At 45.1% G+C, this 24,121-nt stretch overlaps 1 protein-coding gene across 8 annotated transcripts in view; it reads left to right on the top strand.

The window, feature by feature from the left end:
* ATP13A3 (ATPase 13A3) overlaps nucleotides 1–23,807 on the top strand; it is a 478,336-nt gene extending 454,529 nt beyond the window's left edge. For 6 of the 8 annotated variants that reach the window (XM_085635250.1, XM_085635252.1, XM_085635253.1 and 3 more), the window contains one exon: nucleotides 16,320–23,807. In XM_085635250.1, coding sequence (XP_085491376.1) covers nucleotides 16,320–16,514 — 195 coding nt within the window. In that variant the 3' untranslated portion in view covers nucleotides 16,515–23,807. The remainder of the gene's footprint in view (nucleotides 1–16,319) is intronic. The other 2 variants (XM_085635254.1, XM_085635257.1) reach the window with 2 other exon arrangements.
* Nucleotides 23,808–24,121: the final 314 nt, after the last annotated feature.

The raw sequence follows: 24,121 nt of genomic DNA, 5'->3' as shown, positions 1-24,121 counted from the left end.
TTGAGCATGGCCATCGATCCTCTGATCAGGCTGCCTCTTAGAGAGGACCTTCTTTTGCAGCAGCAGGGGAGAGTCCCCCACCCCCGAATCTGTCCACTCCGCCTTCTTCTGTGGAGATTGATCGTTGGCAGTTGACTGCTTTTTACCTTGCTGCTGATATTTGTAACATTATCTTAGCAGCCAGGCGTCCCTCCACCAAGATGGTATACGCTTGCCATTGGGGAAAATTTGTGACATTGTGTACAGATAGACAGATTGATCCTCTTTCTGCCCCCCTTTCTCAGGTTCTCCTTTTAATTCTTTCTCTTGCCCAGCAATGCTCTGGGCACTCTCAAGGGCGATATTTCTGCTATTTTTGACTTTCTGCGGTTGCCTGACCAACCACCCCTCTTCAAATCCCCTGTTATTAATAGGTTCCTGAAAGGTTTGGAACGTTTGTTTCCACCTTTGCACAATTATCGTTCTCCCTACCATAAAAGCATCCTTTCTCTTGAATATAAATCTGCCCGGACGGTCCGTGAGCTGCAGGCTTCATCTTCTAAGCCTCCCTGCTTTAACATCTACACAGACAAACTGGTGCTTCATACAAGAGCTTCTTTTTACCAAAAGTGGTCACTCCCTTTCACATTCGCCAATCCATTAGCTACATTTTTTGCTCTGCCACATCCCTCTAAGGAAGAGGAGAGACTCCACTGGCTGGACCCAAAAAGAGACTTGTTTTTCTACCTTGACCGCACACAAGACTTCCAGGTGGACGACCATCTCTTCGTGGGATATGTCGGAGCAAAGAAAGGATGGGCTGTGCAAAAGCAGACCATCTCCAGATGGATAATGCTATGTATCAAAATGTGCTATGCATTGGGTAAGGAGCAACCCCGTAAGGGTTTACGTGCTCACCACCAAAGCGAAAGCTGCGACCACTGCTTTAGCATGCTGAGTTGCCAGTCCTGGACATCTGCTAGGAGGCAACGTGGGCCTCCTTGCACACATTCACAAAGCACTACTGACTGGACAGTCAAGTCCATCGACATAGGCATTTTGCCCATTCTGTCCTGCAGGACTTCCTCATATGAATTTATTTTATAAGTTACTTACCTTCAGTAGCCCCTTATCTGGTAGATACTCTATCTAGCCGCAGAATCCTTACTGGCCTACCCATCCTCCTCGCTCTGCGAACAGATTTCAAGGCCCTAGTTTTTCTGCACCAGTTCTTTGTGGCTTCGTGCTCCTGGTGTGGAAAAGTCGTGAAAGGAAACTGACGTTAGTGCTCTGGGGTGGCGACTATGTAGGCACTCTACGTGTTACTTTCAGCACGCATGACGCCAATGATGCCATGCAGGAACCAAGCAATACCTCCTACTGGCACACAGGGGTACTGCTCATGAAAGTTTTTCCAGATCCAGTCTGACGCCTGGGAATAATTCTAAGGTAAGAAATCAGCGGCTTGATAGTCACTACCAGATGAGGAGTTCCTGAAGGTAAGTATCTTGTTCTCCAACATCAGCACTAGTCTGTCAATCGACTCCCCAGTGATCAATTGCAGCTTCACGGCAGAGTTCTAATGAATACCTTGTATGCTAGCAATCTATGCTCAAGACAAAAGGGATGCACTCCTGAGTGCCTTTTTGTTGGCGGAGGAGTTATTGAACTAAAAACCTATCCTGTGGAGCAGTCTGAAGTATATGTGCATTGATATGTTAATGCGAATATGAAACCAGCTGGTTAAAATAAGCTGAGGTGTGGGTTTTTAGTCATTTGAGGCAATATATATTATAAAGAGCTAAAATAGTTGAAGAGCGAGATTCCTACCTATGGCCAGCATCCTTTTTCAACATCTGTTTACTCAGGATACCCATCTTCTCTATCACGTATTAGCTTCCCTACGTTCTAAATAGTAACGTTTTAATATACATTAAAGTTTTTTTAATCTTCCATTTAAATGTATTTGAGTCGTATTTTTAGAGGTGCGGGAAGCAATTTTCAGACCAACAGATCTCCTATTTAAAATGAATGGATTTGTGCTCCACTGACTAAACAGACTTTCTGAAGGAGTATCCGTTTGGACGTTTAATATTTTCTTTTTCCTACTTCTCTTGTCAGTTCCCTGCATGAATGTGCATTGGCTTCACAACTATTTTTATTGTGAGTTAAATATAAGGAAATGATGACACACATTGAAAATGTGTTGCCTAAAATTCATTTCTGTGTACCTTGTACACTGCTACAGCTAATCATCATTAAAACAGATTTAAAATAATGATCATTGTAAAGTAGACTAAACTATGAGGAAACTGTTTTAAAACTCAGTGCAAACTGGCAAACTACAGAATATTCACAGGCTGGGAAGATTTAAAGTAAAGTCCAGCACAAGCAAACAAAATGTTTTTGGGTATTTTGGGTATTTTGTGAACTCTTTAGCAGCAGAGATGAGAACCATTTTTAATATATAAATTCAGACTTTTACAGGAAAAGTTAATGTTTTTAAAGTGTCTTCTCCAGGAGAATGTCTCCCAATGACACATTCTTTGAGGTAGGTAAATATTGTAACTCTTTATTAGAACTTTGTTATATCCGCAGGCTCCTGTTTAGGAAGAAGAGGTTGTGGTGCGTAGATTGATACAGTAATGGAGCTTGCCTTGGGTACTAGCTATGAATTGCTTGAGTAGATATCAACAAGCTGAGAGCTCATCAAAATGCACGCTTTTTGGCAGTGTACAGCTGTCTGATTTACAATACGCATTGAGCAAGCTTACGTTTTGAGCCACTCTAATAGTAGAGCAATACCAAGTGAGTGGAAAGAATTAAGGTTTATTATTTTCAAAGAGGGTTCTTGCTTTGTATGGTATGTACTGCTTATTTACATATATTTTTCTTTGCCATGCTTTGTGGTGCCCCATTGTATTTTTCTGGTAAAGCTACAAGAGCATCAATGGACTGGGATATTTTTGTTAATTTTCTCTATTTCCATTTGATTGGTACCTCCAAGAAAAGTAAAACACTATCTGATAGAGACTTGTGGTCAGGAGAGCCTAGATCTGCAATAGAACCCAATATTGAGGCGGGGGTCTGGGAGCTCCATTTCAAGACCTTATATGCAGCAGTCACAGGTCTAGAAAGTCCACTGGCACACACACCTAGCTTGGGGATACAAGATGACCATGAGTGTACAGTGGAGGAGTTCTACACTGCCATAGGGAAGTTGGCCATGGGTAAGGCTCCTGGCTTAGATAGACTCCCCGGTGATTTATTTAGGGATCAACTGGCGATCTGGGCCCCTTACCTATGTGCCCTTTTCAACGCAATTCTGCGAGGTATGAAGGTACCTGGTACTTGGCTGGGAGCAGAGATTGTCCCAATCTTCAAGAAGGGCTCTCCTCTGCTTCCAACCAACTACAGGCCTATTAGCCTCATTGACGTTCCCCAAAAAATCTTCTCCCGTCTAATCCTGGACCGCTTACAGGAGTGGATCGAGGAGTATGATATCCTCAGTCCTTATAAGGCCGGATTTAGGAGGAACACAACGACCATGGACCAGATTTTCCATCTTATGATGTTATTCTGGAAGACGGTAACTCTAGAGGGTGGCAGCCTCTACATGGTCTTTGTGGACCTCCGGTCCGTGTTCGATTCAGTACCCAGGGCCAAACTGTGGGTGGTGCTTTTGGAAACGCAATACTGACGGTGCTGATTAGGCTACATGCACAAAACTATGCACAGGTCAGATGTGGGAAGGAGGGGGTGCTGTCGTCCCGGTTTCCAGTTTGCAGGGGGGTCAGGCAGGGGTGCGTTTTGGCACCAACCCTGTTCTGCCTCTATGTGAATGGCGTTATATCGCATCTGGACGCGGTTCCCAATAACGATGCACCCAGATTGACCGGCAGGAGGGTGCAGGCGATAATGTTTGCCGACGACACCCTCCTGCTCTCCAAGTTCCCTATTGGGATCCAACGAGTGTTGGACGGCTTTACAGACTTTTGCCGATGCCGCGGACTGGAAATCAATGCTGATAAGACTAAATTTATGATTTTCAGCCCCCCGGCATCGACCTACCCAACACCGATTCTGGGTTCGGTTAGACTGGAGAGGGTACAGACTTTTCAATATCTAGGGGTAACGATCAACGAAAATCTTACCTGGGGCCCCCAACAGGCGAAATCACAACTTAAACTCTCCCAATTAGTGGGCGGTATCCTCAAAATGTCTAATACATCTACAAGCAAGCCAGTGAGCCCCGCACTGGAGATTTACAAAGTGAAGGCGAGGGCATCGGCTCTTTATGGTGGGGAACTCTGGTGGGAACACCTGTAGGCCCGAAATTCTTAATGTAGAGAACAAGTTTATGAGGCAGCTACTTGCACTCCCCCAAAGTACACCCCTCCTTCCGCTGAGATTGGACTTAGGACTGAGTTTTATCCAGGATGAGCTAGCTCTTAAACCTCTTAGGTTTTGGCGCAGGCTATGGATAACTCCAGAACTGTCCAATTATAGGCTTGAATTAAAGGATGTGTTGAACCATGGTAGTGCAGCGAAAATCCCCTGGCTTGCATTTGTGAAAAAGGAACTGGGGAAAATGGGACTATCGGACCTCTGGTATGAGCCAGAACAGGCATGCAGGGGGGTTTCATGCAAAATGCTTGCGAAGTCCTTCATGGACTGCAAACAAAACATATGGTTGCATGACTCCAAAGCTGGCCCTCTGACAACAACTTTTTTAACACTTAAACACTCATATGCTTTCGAGGAGTTTTTGAATTTCATTTACCCAGTTGGAGCTAGGAAGTTATACATCCAATGGAGATTCGCAACACTACCACTAAGGGCATTCACAAGTAAGTGGTCTGCACCACCGAGCAACTCTTGCCCTGGATGTGGTGCGATTAAGGAGGATGAACTACACATGCTCTTTTTTTGCCCTGCCTACAGAAAAGCCAGAAAGTACTGGTTGGTACCCTTGTGCAGGGACATGGGCTTTGATAAATGTTTTGTTGCAATGAGAGTTCTTAAAACTGACACTTCACCGCACATAGTTTTCGCACTCTCAAAGTTCCTGCTAGCTATGTGGTCCAAGAGATGTTCTCTCATCACAGCGGCACCCAGGGGTGATTGTATATCATGATTGCATACCCTGCTTGTTTATCTGATTTTATGAAATGTTTATTTTATCTCTTGTGGTTTTACACATTTTTTAACCGTTTTAACTGTAATCTTTTATGACTGAAAAAATGTCGAAATAAAGATCAAATGATGATGATGAAAGAATTAAGGTTTATTATTTTCAAAGAGGGTTCTTGCTTTGTATGGTATGTACTGCTTATTTACATATATTTTTCTTTGCCATGCTTGGTTGTGCCCCATTGTATTTTTCTGGTAAAGCTACAAGAGCATCAATGGACTGGGATACTTTTGTTCCTTTTCTGTATTTCCATTTGATTGGTACCTCCAAGAATAGTAAAACACTATCTGATAGAGACTTGTGGTCCCAGATTCCTTATTTAAGAATATTCCGCAGGCGTCCGACTGGTTCCGGAAATTTTCGAGCAGTCCCTCTGTGCACCTGTTGGTGGTGTTGATTGGGTCGGCAGCATCTCACACCGAATTGTGACATGCGCTGTGCCTATATAGGTGCCACGCCAGCGTGCTGAAATGTGTTTCTTTTCATGACACTTCCACGCCAGAAGCACGCAGCCACGACATAATGCTGATGGTCCAGTTTGCAGACACTAGTAACCTGCAAGGGTCACCCTATGCAGAGAAATTAATTTGCAGAATGGGAAGGATGAGAAGGTCAGTAAGAAATATGCAAATAAATAGTCTCTTTACCATATAAGTCGTTACCAAAGGCAAGTAACTTGTTCATTTAATAGAGAATTCTAGCTTCAAATTCCTTACCCTAGAAGAGATACCTCAGCAATACCTCTGTGGAGGCTGGTCTGTCAACAGATTTAGACCAGAAAGTCCCAGGGTACTGAACAAGCAAAGTGCCTGTCCCGACAGACCCGACTGTCCAGGCAGTAGTGCTTGGTAAACGTGTGCAGAAAGGCCCACATCGCAGCCTGGTAGATGTCCAGGACAGGAACTCTGCAAGCAAATAGTGGTGGGAGCCTTGGCTGTGGTGGAATGAGCACGCAAGTCCTCAAGGGGTTTCTTCTTGGCCAGTGCGTAGTACATTTTAATGCAGAGCACAATCTATCCTGAGATGAGCCATTTCTGAACAGCCTTTCCTTTTTTTGCCCCGATGACCCAATGAACAGTTGATTAACTACCATGAGCACTTTGGTACGAAGTAGAACGATAACACTCTATTTGGGTCCAAGTGGTGGAGTCCCTCATCCTCTTTAGAAGGGTGAGACTGAGCAAAGAAGGTCGGCCGTGTGATGGTCTGGTCTATGTGAATAGGTGCCACGATTTCAGAAGGAAAGAGGCACATGTTCTCAGAACCAGTATGTCTGTCAAAGAATGCTGTGTAAGGAGGATGCACAGAGAGTGCCTGCAGCTCACTAACACTTCTGGCCGATATAATGGCCACTAGAAAAGCAGTTTCCATGGTCAGAAGGCAATTGTGTATAGGCTCAAAGGGCGAGCAAATCCAGAAGGTCTAGACTGTATTCCAGTCCCAATTGGGCATGGTGAAGAGTTTTAGAGGGAATATATGCTGTACTATTGTTAGAAAACGAGTCGCAACAGCTTAAACAGGGACGACTGATTGGGAATCTTCAAGAACTGCAATATGGCTGAAGGATACCCTTTAACTGTGCCCAAAGCAAAGCCTTGCCAGTCTAACGAGAGACCAAACAAAACCTCCGACAAGGGTACAGAAAGGGGGATCAACATTTTTGGTGGCACACCAAGCTTCAAAATGGGCTCAACAGCTGGTGTATACGGTCTTGGTTGTGAAAGTATTGGCTGCCAGAATGACATGCAGCCTTCTGCTGCTCAATCTCCATGCATGAAGGCAAAGCGGGTGCAGAGCCCTGCCCAGTTGCAGTGATGATTGATCCTCCCAAAGAGGCAGCCTGATCGAAAGACCGATGCTCTGACGTTTGGTAGGTCATACTCTCTGTGCCCAAAGTGGAGTCACAAGAATGACTTGGGTCCAGTCGTTCCTGATCTTCTTGAAAACACTGGGCAGGAGTGGAATCTACGAAAAGCCATAGAGGAGGCCTGAATTCCTCTTGAGACAAAAAGGGTGTCCGAGCATGAATCCCCGTGGAAACTCCAGCACGCAGAAGTGTTATCATTGCACGTTCTCTGTGGTGATTAATAGTCCTAACCCAGATTCTCCCCAATTGCACCAACTCCGGATGGATATGCCATTCGTGATCCGCTAGGCAGCAACGCCTGAGGTCACCTGCCATGGCGTTCAGAGAACTTACCAGATATTGAACCACCAGGAATATGTCCTGATGTTCAAAAATGCAGGACCTCTTGACACAGGGTCCACAACCCGACCCTACCCGTTTTTTTTGCAGTACCACATGGTGGTGGTGGTGGTGTTTCCTTGAACACTTAAATCAGCCTTCCCTTAATTGAAGGAGAAAGGCTTTCAGTGCTAGGCAAATGACTCACCACCCCAGCAGGTTGATGTGGAGAAGAGACTTTGCCGGAGACCAGATCTCTACCTCTCCCAGATGGCCTTTCCAGTTCAGGAGTGACATCTGTCACTACAGTCCGCTCTGGGTGGGGAAGAAAGATAAGTCAGACACTGACCCAATTGCAGTTCATTAACCACCACGGCAGTTCTTTTGCAGTTCCCTCTGATATCTGGACCAGGTCGGATAGAGTCCCCTGATGCGGCGCCCACTGGGACTTCAAGTTCCACTGCTGACTTCGCAAATCCCATCGGGCATGTGTTAACAGCAGGATGCAGGAGGCCATGAGGCCCAGCAACCTCAGAGTCAATCTCACTGAAATCCAGGATAGCGGCTAAAACATCATAATCGTAGCCTAAGTATCCTGGGCTCACCGCTCCAAAGGATAGACCCGAAATTGCAATGCGTCCAGATTGGCTCTGTGTAACGCCCTGAACGTCTCAGGATCGTTTAACAGACACGATAATGAGAACGCAACCACTTGTGAAGGTTTAGTTATTTTAATGAAGGCAAAAATAATACAAGGAATAAACAAAGGTTATAGTCACTGGAATCCTCCAGGCTAAGGACGTTACCAGCCCACAGCACGGATGGTCCTAACCGTCCTCTGCATATACGCCGATCCCGGCGTATGCCAACAGAGGGCAGAAATGAAATGGCCGACAATGCCAATCGGTAGGCTGTGAGGGGCACGAAGAGTGTTGGGGAGAATCGAGGAGTCAGGGAAACACCCAGCCGGGGTCTCTACCTGAAGGGAGCAGCCGCTCAACCTCTTCCTCAGACTGCACCGGGACGCGGAGTCACCTCCTGGTGATGCGTCACCGATACCCCAATCACAAGCAAAGAAGACTGAACCGAGAGCAGCCGCTCGATCGATCCTGTGGACTTCCGAGTCTGTAACGCGGCAAACACCTCCTGGTGTGCGTTACAGCTGGCAGTCCCTGTATCTCTGGTCGGGCTGGGAGTTACGACTCCAACCAGCAAAAGCGCCACTGCGCTTTGACTCAGCCGAGTCAAAAAGCGAAGCTCAATGGTTATCCGGTAGAGCTTCCGGGTCCTTCACAGGTGACGATGGGGCAAGACACGGCCCAGGGAGTAACGACTCGACCTACCTCCGTTTTTGCCTTACTGGAGCACCACTCCGGAACACTGCTCTTCACTAAGCAGGTACGTCGGTTGTAAACACAATATCCGACAGCGTTGTACCTCCCGGTTCCTCCCTTTATAGGGCGTTGTTTTCCTTGAGTTATGTAACAGCTCTCCTGTTTACATAAGGGCGTGTTTTCCTTGAGTTATGTAACAGCTCTCCTGTTTACATAAGGGCGTGTTTTCCTTGAGTTATGTAACAGCTCTCCTGTTTACATAAGGGCGTGTTTTCCTTGAGTTATGTAACAGCTCTCCTGTTTTACATAAGGGCGTGTTTTCCTTGAGTTATGTAACAGCTCTCCTGTTTACATAACCTCTCAACCGCTAAGCATCCTGGGAGATGTAGTCCGTTTTCGCTGGTTACCGTTTTCCTCCCCTCGCATGACAGGAATTCTTGACAGTACATCCTCCCTCTCAGCGGCTCCCCACGGGTCCAGCGCTGGCAGGAAAACGCCGATGGAACAAGGAGACCAAGCGCGGAGCATGAACCCCTTCAGCCGGTTCCCATGACTGCTCCTCCGGGCCATAGCCTTTCCACGCAACCAGGTACCACAGCTTCCCCCTGCGCCATTGGGACGCCCGTATGCCCGACACTTCATACTCCACCTCCGACTCCACGCATACCGGCCTAGGTGTCCCAGACGGCTTGGAGGGTGCTGGTTTGAGCAATGATACATGAAAGACAGGGTGTATCCGCAATGACTGGGGCAAGCACACCTTCACGTTCACGGGACCCATACACTTGGTAATTCGATAGGGGCCCATGTACTTGGGATGGAACACACTGTTCTTTCGAAACCTCATGTTTCTTGTGGATATCCAGACGTAGTCTCCAGTGCGGTACAGTGGCCCGGGCCTTCTCTTCCTGTCTGCCGCAGCCTTGTATCTTCTCTTGGCCTCCATTAGGACAGCCCTTGAGCGCATCAACGTGTCTTTTATGTGTGCCACCCTGTCCGCTGTGGCGGGAATCCTGTCCTCTCTGAACGGATGTAGAAATGGCAAGAACCTGGGATGTTGGCCATAGTTGCTATAGAACGGAGATGACTGTGTGGAGCTGTGAGTGGCGTTGTTATAGGCGATCTCTGCAACCCATAGCAAGTCGACCCATTCTTCCCTGCCCTGGTCCACAAAACATCGCAGATACTGTTTGAGCGTTTGGTTCAGGCGCTCGGTTTGGCCGTCCGTTTGAGGGTGGTAGCTGGTGGACAGGGCGGTCTTAACATGCAGCGCAGTGCACCAAGTCTTCCAGAATTGCGCAGTAAACTGCGACCCCCGGTCCGACACGATCACCCCAGGTAATCCATGCAGTCGTACCACATTCTTTAGGAGTAGTGACGCCAATTCCCCGGCCGTAGGGACTCTCTTGCAGGGGATGAAGTGCCCCATTTTCGTCAAGTAATCCACCACCACCAGTATTGCCGTCATCCCCTGGTCTACCGGTAGGCCCACCACGAAGTCCAGTGATATGCTATCCCATGGTCTATCCGGGGTCGGAAGTGGATGTAAGAGCCCTTGGGTTCGGCCATGGTCGGCCTTCATGGTAGCACACGTAGGACACTCCTGTCCCCACCTCCTGACATCCACTCTCATGGTTGGCCACCAGAAATGCCGTCCCATGCTAGCCACCGTTTTTTCAAAGCCCAAATGACCTGCGCATGGAGAGTCATGGCACCAGATGAATGCTTGTTTCCTTAGCCTAGGCGTGGGTATCAATAGGCACCTGCCCTTCAGGGGTATCCCGTCCTTCAGCTGCCATTCTCTGTGACTGAGGAGCCACCTCCGCCATGCGAATGACCTGATCCCTCTCTTTATTCCCCTCAGGAAAGTATCCGGTTGGATAACCCCCTATACCATCCTCAGGGAAATGATGGAATGCTCGGTCGCAGGCAATGGTTCCTTAACTGCAGATTGACGGGACAGGGCGTCCGCCTTCCGGTTTTCCGTCCCCGGCCGATATGTGATGCGGAAGTTGAACCCCGCAAAGAAGATCATCCACCGCAGCTGTCTGGGAGAAAGGTGTCTTGTGGCCGTCATGAACTGTAGGTTCCGATGGTCCGTGTACACCGATACCACATGTCTTGCCCCCATCAACCAATGCCTCCATTCGGTGAAGGCGTCCTTGATTGCGAGAAGCTCCTTCTCCGCAATATGGTAGTTGCGTTCGGCGTCTTTGAGTTTGCGGGACATGTACGCAACGGGATGAAGCACCCCTGTGTCGTGGTTGCGTTGGGACAAGATAGCCAACAGCGCCACATCCGATGCGTCCGCTTCCACCACGTAGGGGAGATCCGGATCGGGGTGAGCCAACACCGGTGCCTTACCAAAGGCGCTTTTCAGGGCCTCAAAGGTTTTGTTCGCTTCAGGGGACCAGACAAACTCCTTGGACTTCCTCAGTAGCTGTGTGATTGGGGCCACCAATCCTGAAAATCCATCTATAAACCGCCTGTAAAAGTTGGCGAAGCCAATGAAACTTTGGACGTCCTTCACGCTTTGGGGCACCGGCCATTCTTTCACCGCCTTGATCTTTCGTTCTGCCATCTCCTGTCCCTCTGGACTCAGCATCACTCCGAGGAATTCCACGGATGTGACGTGGAAGTCACACTTGCTGAGTTTACAAAACAGTATGTTTTCCCTCAGCTTTTGGAGCACAGCTTTGACGTGGTGTACGTGCTCCTCCACACTGGACGAATAGATGAGGATGTCGTCGATATATACGACCACGTAGATATCCAACTCCTCTCTGAATACCTCATTCAAAAAGTACTGAAAGGCTGCCGGGGCGTTGCACAGACCGAACGGCATGACGAGGTACTCAAAAAGGCCGAACCTGGTCTTAAAGGCGGTCTTCCACTCGTCTCCGTCCCTCATGCGCACCAGATGGTATGCCCCTTTCAAATCCAACTTGGTGTAGATGCGAGCTTTCTTGACCTGTTCCAGGAGTACACTGATGAGAGGCAAGGGGTACCGATTCTTTACGGTTATCGCATTCAATGCCCTAAAGTCCACACAGGCTCTCAGCTCCCCATTCGCCTTCGGGATGAAGAAGAGTGGCGAGGCGGCCGGAGACTTGGACGGGCGGATGAATCCTAGCTTGAGGAGTTTATCCAGGTACCCCCGGAGATGCACGTTTTCAGGCTCCGTCAGGGCATACAGCCTGCCGCTGGGAACGCTGGCCCCTGGCACCAGGTCGATCTGGCAGTCAAACTGTCTATGTGGTGGTAGCACTTCCGCCTTCACCTCATCAAATACATCCTCAAAACTGTGATAAGCCTGGGGGAGAGCCACATCTTTTTCTGCCGCTGTAGCCACCGTCTGACTCCCGCTCTCATCTGCGTCCAGGGATTCCGTTCCTATTCCACAATGCAGGATGCAATACGGTGACGTCAGTTCGATGCGATGTGTTGGCCGATCCACAGAGGGGGTTGTGTTTCTGTAGCCACGGCAATCCCAATTTGACGCCATATTGGGGCGCTCGGATGATGTTAAAATCGATTTGTTCCAAATGGTTCCTCCCACATCTCATCGGAAGGACCCCCGTGTGCTGCCCGATGGGCCCCGTCACCAATCGCCTTCCGTCTACAGCATAGACGTCTTCGGGTACAGCTTTGGGAAGAAGCACTAGCCCTAGCCTGCATGCCTCGTTGTGGTCCATAAACATGCCAGTGGCCCCTGAATCCACCATGGCCACAACGGGTATCCACTGGTCATGCACTCCCACGTGCACCGTGAGAAACAGGTGTCGTTGTCCCTTAGTGACCGAGTTGGAAAGTGAAGGGATGGATGAGTGACTCCGAGATGCCCCTTCTTTGGTCTGGGAGTCCTCTAGTTTTCCGCCGGTACGTCCACCACGGCTGTTACCGACCGGTTGGCCCGATAACGTGACGTCTTCGGTTTGGCAGGGCATTCACGTACGTAGTGGCCTTTTTTGCCACAATATAGGCACAATCCTTGTTTACGGCGTGACTCTTTCTCCGTGGCTGTGAGGCTCGCTCGTATTGCGCCGATGTCCATGGGTTCTCCCTTGGATGCGGTGGAAGTTTCAGGACTTCCCACTGTCACATAGGATGGAAGGGATTTTCCTTTTCTCCCATGATCCCCCTTTCTTTCACTTAGCCTATGTTCCAGCCGTAATACCAGGTTGATAAGGCCCTCACATGTCTTGGGTTGTGGGTCAATATGAGCCACGGCGTCCTTGAGCTCATCGCACAGCCCGTGATGGAAGAGCGCCGTCTGTTTAGCAACAGGCCACTTGGTTTCCGCAACCAGCCTTCGGAACGCGTTGAGATACTGCACCAGGTCGTTGGATCCCTGTCTCAACTCAAGCATTTCACGGTCCGCCGTGTACGAGTCAGCCCTTCTGTCGAAGACCTTCAGGAATTCCTCGCGAAAAGCACCCCAATCACATAAGATGGGGTCGTCCCTGCTCACCAGAGGTACGGCCCATTGTGCCGCGTTTCCAGCCAAATAGGATATAAGGAAAGCCACACGAGCCTGACTCGTGGGGAACGCCCTTGGTTTGCACGATAGATGTAGCGCCACTTGTGTGAGGAATACCTGCACTGTGTTAGGATCCCCACTGTACCTCTCTGGTGTTGCCAAGGGAACGGCTACCGGCATTTCCACTACTACCGCAGGGGTCTGGTTCGTGAGGGAGGTGCTGGGCGTGAGCGGGTCCAATTGGATAGCATCCAGTCTGGCTTTTACATCGGCTGTTTCTTGCCTGGAGGCAGCCAATTCAATTTGCACGGTCGCTAAAGCAGCCAGCACATCATCAAGTGTTGCCATGTCTGTTATCGACCGGGAGACAGTTAGTGTTATTAAGGTCGGATATTTTGTAACGCCCTGAACGTCTCAGGATCGTTTAACAGACACGATAATGAGAACGCAACCACTTGTGAAGGTTTAGTTATTTTAATGAAGGCAAAAATAATACAAGGAATAAACAAAGGTTATAGTCACTGGAATCCTCCAGGCTAAGGACGTTACCAGCCCACAGCACGGATGGTCCTAACCGTCCTCTGCATATACGCCGATCCCGGCGTATGCCAACAGAGGGCAGAAATTAAATGGCCGACAATGCCAATCGGTAGGCTGTGAGGGGCACGAAGAGTGTTGGGGAGAATCGAGGAGTCAGGGAAACACCCAGCCGGGGTCTCTACCTGAAGGGAGCAGCCGCTCAACCTCTTCCTCAGACTGCACCGGGACGCGGAGTCACCTCCTGGTGATGCGTCACCGATACCCCAATCACAAGCAAAGAAGACTGAACCGAGAGCAGCCGCTCGATCGATCCTGTGGACTTCCGAGTCTGTAACGCGGCAAACACCTCCTGGTGTGCGTTACAGCTGGCAGTCCCTGTATCTCTGGTCGGGCTGGGAGTTACGACTCCAACCAGCAAAAGCGCCACTGCGCTTTGACTCAGCCGAGTCAAAAAGCGAAGCTCAATGGTTATCCGGTAGAGCTTCCGGGTCCTTCACAGGTGACGATGGGGCAAGACACGGCCCAGGGAGTAACGACTCGACCTACCTCCGTTCTTGCCTTCCTGGAGCACCACTCCGGAACACTGCTCTTCACTAAGCAGGTACGTCGGTTGTAAACACAATATCCGACAGCGTTGTACCTCCCGGTTCCTCCCTTTATAGGGCGTTGTTTTCCTTGAGTTATGTAACAGCTCTCCTGTTTACATAAGGGCGTGTTTTCCTTGAGTTATGTAACAGCTCTCCTGTTTACATAAGGGCGTGTTTTCGTTGAGTTATGTAACAGCTCTCCTGTTTTACATAAGGGCGTGTTTTCCTTGAGTTATGTAACAGCTCTCCTGTTTACATAACCTCTCAACCGCTAAGCATCCTGGGAGATGTAGTCCGTTTTCGCTGGTTACCGTTTTCCTCCCCTCGCATGACAGGAATTCTTGACACTCTGATGAAAGGGAGAGTCTGAGAGGGAGTCTAATATGACTTCAAAATGTTGATAGTGAACCCCAGCAAATGCAGGAGGACCGCTATAGTCTGGAGGTGGGAAGATGACTGCCTGTGGCAAACCCAGCTTCAATAGCCGGTCTTTGAGGTAGGGGAAGACTGGAACCCATGACTTTTGCAGATATGCTGCAACCCCTTCCATCACCTTGGTGAACATCTGAGGGGTGCTGGGGAGACCAAAAGGGAGCACAGCGAACTGAAAATGCTTGTGTACTACCATGAACCGCAGTTAACACCTGTGGGCAAGCAAAGCGGAGATGTGGAAGTTGGCATCCTGCAAGTCTAGCACTATCATCTAGTCTCCAGGATCCAGGACACACAGAACCTGAGCCTAAGTGAGCGTCTTGAATTTCTCCTTGTTCAGGAAGAAGTTGAGAGGGCGCATGTCTAAAATAGGGCAGATGCATCCATCCTTATTGGTTACCAGAAAGTAACGAGTAGCAACCATGACTGATTTGTGATGCTGGCACCCTCTCAATAGCTCCTTTAGCCAAAAGAGCCTGCACATCCTGACGAAGCAGGGAGATGTGGTATGGGCGGTGAAGTTTCTAATAAACGGATAAAGTAATCCTGCTCAACAATTTGAAGTACCCCCTTGTCTGATTTTATGGACTGCCAGTGGGGCACTCGATGTGGGACCCTGCTGTCATCTGGTTGCCTATGATGGTAAGAGGGCAAACAGGGCAAACTAAAGGGCTCTTGGGGCTGTGGCTTCTGGGCATGGCGGATTTGGTAGACCTCTGGCTTGTGGGTGCCATGTCCACTGCCAAAAAGAACTGGGAATCCTGTGGGCCTTTGTGGCTAGGCGGGAATGGATGCAGCTGGTAGACCCTAGCAGTGCCTCAGAAGGGCCAAAAGGCAGAGTGTGGTTGACGTGGGGCCATGGAGAGACACAGCGACTGGGCAGGGGCCCAGTATTCCTTAAATCACTCCAGCAGGGAATCTGCCTTACGACCAAAGAAACAGATGCCATTGAAGGGCATGTCCATAAGGAACCCCTGGTGTGAGGAATCTGCCATTATTGAGTAACCAGGAGCTTCAGGGATCCTTCCTCCAGAAACTCGGGGTTCATGGATCGGCAGTCCTCACAGGCCTTGAAGTCGTGCCCCAGCTTTAGGCACCAGAGGCAAACCAAATAAGGTCTGACACAGACCTCTTCCCTGCCTGTGACAGGAACTACAAGATTTATACCCCACTGATTTTTTTGAGTGACATCCCTCGCACACTGGGGGACAAAGTCTCAAAATGAAGTCCACAAAATGTCAAAAAAGTTGTCCAAACAGTGGAGAGATGTAGTTCTCCGGATCTATGTTGATGGCATGGAAAGAAAATAACTGAAGTCAGCACGCTGGCATGGCACTTAAATAGGCCCTACGTGTGTTACATCTGGCTCGGACGTTGATGTCAAAGTGGAGGTAATGCTCTAAATTTTCCGGCTCCATTCTGACACCTGGGAAATATTCTAAGGTAAGGAACCTGCGTCTAGATGGTCTCTACCAGATAAGGTGCTGCCGAAGTAAGTAACTTGTTCATCATGCTTTCCTAAAATTTTATTCAAGTCTCTTCTTTTCACTGTTAATGTGCTTAAACTATTTATTTATTTTTTTACTAGGAATGTGTTGACCGCTGGGCAGGCCCCTTTTTTTCATGGTTGTGCAGCTGTAAAAAGAAGACCCCAAAAGCCAAATACATGCACTTGGCCCAAGAACTGCGGGTGGATCCAGAATGGCCACCCAAACCTAGAACTACTACAGAAGCAAAGGCTCACCCTCAGGAAAACTCCTTTCAAATAGTCACTGTTACGTAGCAGTGAATCACAGTTGCTCCTGTTTACCGAAGTGCAAGAAGAAAAGTAAACTGATACAATTTGTAAACAAAACTATTTTTAAATCTTTATACATACAGTTTTTTAAATGTACAGTTTTTAAATTCATGTCTAATGGTAAACTTCGATTTTAAAGTGTTAAATCAATTAACTTGAACTAGAAAACAGAGGCATGGGTGTACTTGAAGCTAAACATGCCTAATCAAAACTCAATTGTTTTGACACCTGCTCTGCACTGTTTGAAGGTTTACTTGGTGTAAGGTGCATCAGTAAATCACAGCAGGATTTTCTTGCCAGCATTTAATGTTGTAGCTCAAGCTTTGGTGAACCAATATTACTCCAAAGATGGAGCCAAGGAAAGGAGCTATTCGCTGTGTTCGTCACTGGGCAAATGATTGGTGGTTATACAGGTCACTCTTATCCTTCACAGTTTGTTGGTTTTAAAATAACTGATCTCCCAAGGAGACGATTGATTACGTAGAATACCCATTTTTATTTATATATTTACAAACGCACATAGCCAGAAGCTGGTAATGAATACAATTGTTCACGTTCCCCTTTATCATTGAAAACATTTCAGATCTACATCTCACATAGTTTTTTAATAAGTCTCTGATGAAATAATTGCATTACATTATTACATTACAGGGATGACTTACTCGTTTCAATTACTTATGCCTACTACCCCTCCACGGGTAGTAGGCATAAGTAACTCTCCAGCCACCTCTGTCCTGAGCTTTTCTTTAAGTCTGACTCCAGGTGTAACCCATCTCCTTGCAGTCAGCATAGAGGACTCGGCGCTTGGTGTATCTTGGCCTTTCTATTTTTTCCCTTGAAGGTTCCAGGTCAGGACTTGCCTGGTGGTGTTTGATGCTGACTTGCGGAGGCTGTGACCAATCCGGCCTCTCGTTTCAATACCTGATGCAAATTGATTGAAAAAGTCCCTGTCGGAAAATTCCCTATGTTCCTTTCTACACATAGTACTGATGACTGTAGCTCTTTGTTGTTCGATTTTGATTCTCCTGTTTAAAAATACTATTCTTAAATTTCAACATAATAATCTTTCCAGGCTGACAGTCAAATTAGATATTACAGTTGGGAAAGGTCTGTAAAATGATCAAGGAATATTACTCTAATTGACATATCATCGTTTGGCCTATAATTAATGGGTGCTATGGTTAATCTCATACCATCAAAGCCTATATATTTGTGTATTTGTGTATATCGCACTTAATACTAAAGTGACTTGTTTGTAAATGAATTAACCTCAGAACATAAAGAAGGAACCATCTAATTCAAGAAATAACTGCGGCATGTTCATGCCATAGAAAGCAGACTAGGCATTAAAATGTCTACATTGATTTATCTTGTGAATTAATGGAATTGGTTACTGGTACCAAGTAATTTAGTGAAACACATTAATCCTAGAATTTGAAGTCTCCTCCTATAAAATGCAGCACCTAACTTGTTAACCACATAAACGTGATTTCTGAATAGATCCTTTTATTTTAGCTTTTGTGTTTGTTCTGAGAAGAGGAAGCTACAAGAGGACTTAATGGCAATTCCCTGCTGTGGTTTGTCCCAATATTGAAGATCAACTTCTCCACTAAATGAAAAGTGCGATTCCTTGGCAAGTTCAGGTTTCATTTTCAAATTTTGGATGAATTGATGTGACAAACAGTAAACCTGTGTTACTTAACATAGTTCCATAAAAGGTCTGATGCCTTTCTGTAGCTAATACGAAAGATAAACATTGGCCCTCTGAAAATAATGTGATTGAATGTAATGACTTGTCTGGTTGAGAAGGGCCCAACAATCCTTGGTACTATATCTGAATGTGTAAATTTTAAAATGAAGAATGCTGTAATAAAACTCACTGCTATAACTAAACCATAATCAAGAAACCATAACCGCAAGTTTATCATTTGTAGTTGGTTGACTGTGGTAAAAGGTCTCATAACAATTTCACTATGTCAAAAGTTTGACACTTAGCCTATTACTTGTCCAAACCCTTACCCTTTTCACCGTCACCAAATCACAACACTAACAGAAGCCCCTAACCATTACCATAAACTATATGCATGACCTTAAATCTTTCCTTAATACTAACCCTTTCTCTCTCTCTTCAAGCGTACCTTTCACCCTCTCCATGCCCTTGATTTGATCCCAACCTTTTTTTAATTTGTTGCATTGCTCCTTTAAAAAAATGAAATTTGCAATGCTTTCTTGATTTTTCATTATTACCTTTTCATGAGGGCATTGATTCATTTTGGATTAATTTTCAATTTTATTTATAATATTTTCCTCATTTTTACTTAATGCAGGTTGAACAATTCCCCACATCTATAGATTGGCATGGCTTTTTAGATTAAACTACTAACCGATCTATAGGGCTATGTTTGTTTTAGATGCCACTGCTGAACGCATTTTCCTTGGTGGATAAAGCAGCACATTGGCATCTACCTGACATTTTATGGTCTGCAGTTGTGAGTGTTTTTCTTCTGATAATCCCTAGCACCGATATTTTTTGCCAAAGGCAAGTTCAATACGAATGCATGATGTTGTGTCGTAGTCTAGCTGTAGCAAGATAAACCTCTTATACTCAAGTGAAATCCTAAGAGTGATCAGCGAATTTTAGATCACACCCTATTTGTGTTTCCAAGTTTGCAAGTGGCTTGCATAGCTGATCTGCATTCTTCATGTTGTAATTAATCTTCTTAAAAGTGTTTGCCATCAGTAACTACAGAGGGCGCTCGGAGGTTGTCTTATTATTAAAAGGAGGCCTAGTAAAAGCACATAAATGCATGAAAGGCTTGTGAAGACATCCATGCAAGAATTAGGGGCCCCATATGTGTAAGCACACTCCTAAGGCATTGCATATATGTGCAATGACAAAAAAGGAATCTATACACCTTTTTCCTTTTATAATACGAAACTTGATTTTGCCAGTTAATTCCACTAGGGATCCATTTGGAAGGGAATATATAATCTGCTTTTAGGACACAGTATTCTATTATAGGTGCGTTATTTTGCACTTAGCATTGTACGTTAATTATAAGCCTCTCAAGTTGTGGATAGCTGCATGTAGCATTGGTGTGCAAAATGAACCAGAAGTTCCATTTGAGCTATGGTGTAAAATGGGGCGCTATTTTTAAAATAACCTTTAAGGGAGCCATTGTAGAAATAACAGAGCATTATGCATCACGTCTCCCAGAGAGAAACGAAACATAGCCTGGAATAAGAAGTCTGCCGACAAGGTGAAGCTTTGCAGGGGAGCTCAACGAAAGCAATAATGCTGGTTACCCTTAATTGGGAGGAAGGAGTATGTGGTCTGATGGAGATCGCTTTCAAAATCTGTTATCTATTTCGAATTGCAAGTTTTTGGTAGACGTTCCTTTCTTTTGAACAAAATAGATGTAAACACTGTACTTTACCTTGTACTACTTAAAAGGATTTTTTGTCTTTTTACTCGTGTTTCCTTCTTACCGGTACCTTTTTATCTTTATAATTCTTCATTGTAATTTTTTGTAATCATTACCTCATAAATGCATCTCTTGCTTTGGCTTATGCATACTTGTCCATTTTTTAAGTCCAATTTAGTGAATTATTTATTTGTGCTCAAGTTGAACAGTCATGGCAGCACACATCATTTTCCTTTTATTGTAATTTTACATTGTGCATAGCTTGCTTCTTATTGATAAGAAGCACTACATTTTTGAGCACAGGAAAACAAGCCATGAACACCAAATCATTTTTGCACGTGTTAATGTCCCACTCTCACTCGCGGACACGATTGTGAGTGCGGTGGAACATTATAGAGCAACATTACATTGTGGAATGTAATTTAATCCATTTTATGAAGACTGTTGTCATTCACATTAAAGAATCCCTCTTCACTGCTTCACTGTTTTTCTGAAATTTTACCATCCACCTCATCCATGGTCCCATTTAGTTGGATAGCATCCTGGGAATATTTGCCTCTGACAGTGGCAGCTCAACCTCATATTTGACAGTTGTTGTTAATGGGGGCTCCTTTCCACCATGTCTATACAGTATTGTGCTATAGCTGAACATTTTTGAGATTTTTCTTTGCTGGTATACGTTAAGAAATTTGAAGAACATTTTTGTTGTTAGGTGATGAAAATGTGTTCTTAGATTTCAAAGAGTGAGTTTGATAATGCTATGCATCCTTGACCTTGAGCTGTGATACATACCTGCATCTCATTGGCCATGACAGAATATCTCATCTGCATAAGTCCTAACATTTTCAAAATCTGATTGTCACATGTAGACCTTTAAGTGTTCGAAGACCTTTGTTGTTCATTAACAGTGTGAACAGTATTTTCTGTGGTATTTATCCACATTTGTTAGCCTACATCTCTTTCATTAGTTTGCTGCCTCCAACATGTTAAATCTGCTTCAGTTGACGTCCTTACATTACCAATAGACCTCTCAAATGACTGAGATGTGGTTGTGCTGAGACATTTCAGAAGTATGCAGAAAATGTACTTACTTTTTTTGACAAACAGCAAATGGCATTATTGTCCTTCTAGATTACTCCATCTTGAAAACGTGTGTTTCGCCCATTGTTGGCGGCAACCTATGTAGGCATCCTTATTTGCTGACTCCATCAGCAGCATAATATGCTGCTTCACTATAAGACTCTTAAGCGGTCCGTCTCCTGAAGCAGTAGTATGCAGATTAGTGTTTGTTTTGTATTTACTTCTGAATATTTGTGATGAACGGCGTGGAGTACCTTTATTCTGTTAAACTCATATTTTGTCATCTGCGCTGGAAAAGAGTGCTTTTTAACCAGTTTTCTTGCGTATTAAGTCAGTTACGTTAAAGGACCAGAGAGTTAGGCCGTATGGATGCTTCAGTGGCAAAACCTTCAGGCCTTCAACGAATTGCAATGTTGAAGTGACTTTTCACCCACCCGTTTGCACAGGATTAGTGGCCTACCTAGAGATAGATGATTGAAAAAAGCTAGATAGGCTTCCAGTTTCTGTAGCACTGAAGTCTCCTTTACTATTCTTGGAGCTCACTGCTCCTCAAGGCATTAGCTGGATGTATAGCCAAGGTCGTTCTAGAGTTTTGAATCTCATTGCAGTATGAGCATGTGTACTATAAGAAGAAGCGCTACATAGATTGTGATTCACAACATCCTCACAATATACCTATACCTGCTATCGGTACTGAAGTGGTTAAAATTCTGATAACCCAGGAGCCTGATTTGAGCATTATATATCTCCCATGTCAGTTAATTTGCACTTCTATGTTTTAGATTTACGTAGTATATTATAATGGTCTACCTCGTTGCACTAGTGCATTACCTATGTTTATCTTCATATAGATAGTTGGCTTGCTCCTTTTCCCCTTGAATGCACTAATGCTTTAAACACCATACAGATATGAAATCTATTGTATCCCTCAACTCCGCCCCCTCACCCCCCAGGAAATGGCTGTTATTGGTAGTTTGCTGGTTACTAAGCCAGTAAACAGAGTATCCTTTCTTGCTCAGTATGGTGAATGCACGCCTTAAACCATTCTTTCTTTCCTTGGGCTACCATGACAGCAGCGTTCCCGTGTGTTTCGGCACTGTGGCCTTTGTCCAGTGTCCTCATTCTTTCTAGCAATACCGCATAAATAACCTCTCTCGTTGTTTGAAAGAGAGATGTAACATAAAATGCCCTTGCCAATCACCTGGGATTAACAGCTGGTTTTGAGTAAGTTATACTGTATGCCCAAAAAGAGCAAATGGTGAAGACATTAGTATTTTTAAATGTCATTCTCTGACTTTTATTTTAAGGTTACATAGAACAGTGATCTACAGAGGTGGATCATTTTACGAAATTGAACGCATACTTAATCTTGCCACCCATTTTAACTTGGGTGTTTATTTGTGCCTTTCTCCAAACTACATGTCTGTCTTAGATTGTACACCAACTTAGTTTTTTCCCCATACTACCACAGCCATGTCTCTGCATACTTAGCTGCTGCATCACTGCACTCATTGGGCATTGCATTGGTGGCAATCTCTCCTGAGATAAAAAAAAAATAATAATTTGTTGATTGTAAGCTCAGCCACGGATCTGATGAAAGAGCATGTTCGGAATTTACACTTGATATTAAATCGGGGGTGCCCTGCTTTAGTCTGTGAGGTTTGGAGTCATGCTATATTATCAGCTCAACTACTGACTGTAATTTTATATACATTTACATTCATTTGTTTTACATTTCAGGGTGCTCATCGTTAAGACTAGGGGGACAGATCCTTGACAGATTTTTAGGATAGCCACAGATAATGTAAATGAGTAGAAATGATATTTATGTAAATTTATCTTTCGTAGAGATCCTCAGAATCTGGCAAGATCCTATTCTTCCTGGACTTTCACAGAACTTACATGTGGTAAAGCCTGCCTCTGCAAAATCATTGTTTCTGTTGGCTAGATTTGATGGGAAATATGCTTTTCAGCATAGCCATGCACATTATTTTCCCTTGACCCTCAGGCCTGGCCCTGTCTCAAAGTAATTCCAGCTGCCTGCCGTCTTCCTATGGTTTCGGGTTTTTCAAGATGGATTTATCTACGAGATTTATCATAGTTAAGAGAAGCACGCCCACAAGAAGTAAGCTGTTTCATTCTGGCGTTTAGCATTGTTTAAACCTTCGTGTATACTTAAGTTCCATCCAAGGAGGATGTGGAGATACAAAACAGATATTAAGTAGAAACAGCCAAGAAAGAGGCATGTCAGATGTTGAATTGAGGAAACATGAGTCAAAATGAGCCTTTACCTCGGCAACCTCCTGAAAAGTATTCATAGAGGCTTGTTAATCAAATAAAATCAAAGTAGTGTCTATTACCAGTAATAATTGTTTCTACTGTGTAGTTCAGTATCACTGAAGTCTGGTTTAGACTTTCTTAATTATTTAGAAAATATGCAGATAACAATGTAAATGTGTACATTTCTTGCTATGGTTTACTAGGAATTGTATATACTACCGAATTAATATTTATATGCTTGCTTCACCATTCCCCAGGATAACATTTAATTTAATGTACATGATTGAATGATACCTTTTTTTGTTAAAAAATGTTTTGTAATGAAACTCTAGATATTGATATTGCATATCCTTCTCAGGGTAATTTGTACACAAAAAATGTTCTTTGTTATTGTAGGTTTGGAATTCCAAACACGTTTATAGCACAAAGCCTCAACTGTAAAATCTGCTGCAAATAATGCTTGAATTAAAGTAACTACCCAACTGAAAGCAAAGATCCGTTTTTGTGTGTTTATATCTGAAACATGCTAATGTTCATACTCCCATTTGGGTTCAAATCGCTGCCATTAATTTATTTTATTTATGTTGTATTGTGTGCTGTGAGGTTTTTGCTAATCTGTTTTGTCAAAGATTTTATGAATAATACTTTGTGTGTTTGTGCACACACGTATGGTAGTATCCTTGACTCACTGCAATGTCGTTGTTTAAAAACATTTTGCAAGGCAACTATTTTCCCAGATCAGTCACTGTTGTTAAACTGATGGTGAGAATATATGTATTTGTGTGCTCCCACCTATTCTTTACTATA

Source organism: Triturus cristatus, chromosome 11, assembly GCF_964204655.1.
Source record: "Triturus cristatus chromosome 11, aTriCri1.1, whole genome shotgun sequence".
NCBI classification, from domain to species: Eukaryota; Metazoa; Chordata; class Amphibia; order Caudata; family Salamandridae; genus Triturus; species Triturus cristatus.
This window is presented reverse-complemented; position numbering and strand designations above follow the sequence as displayed.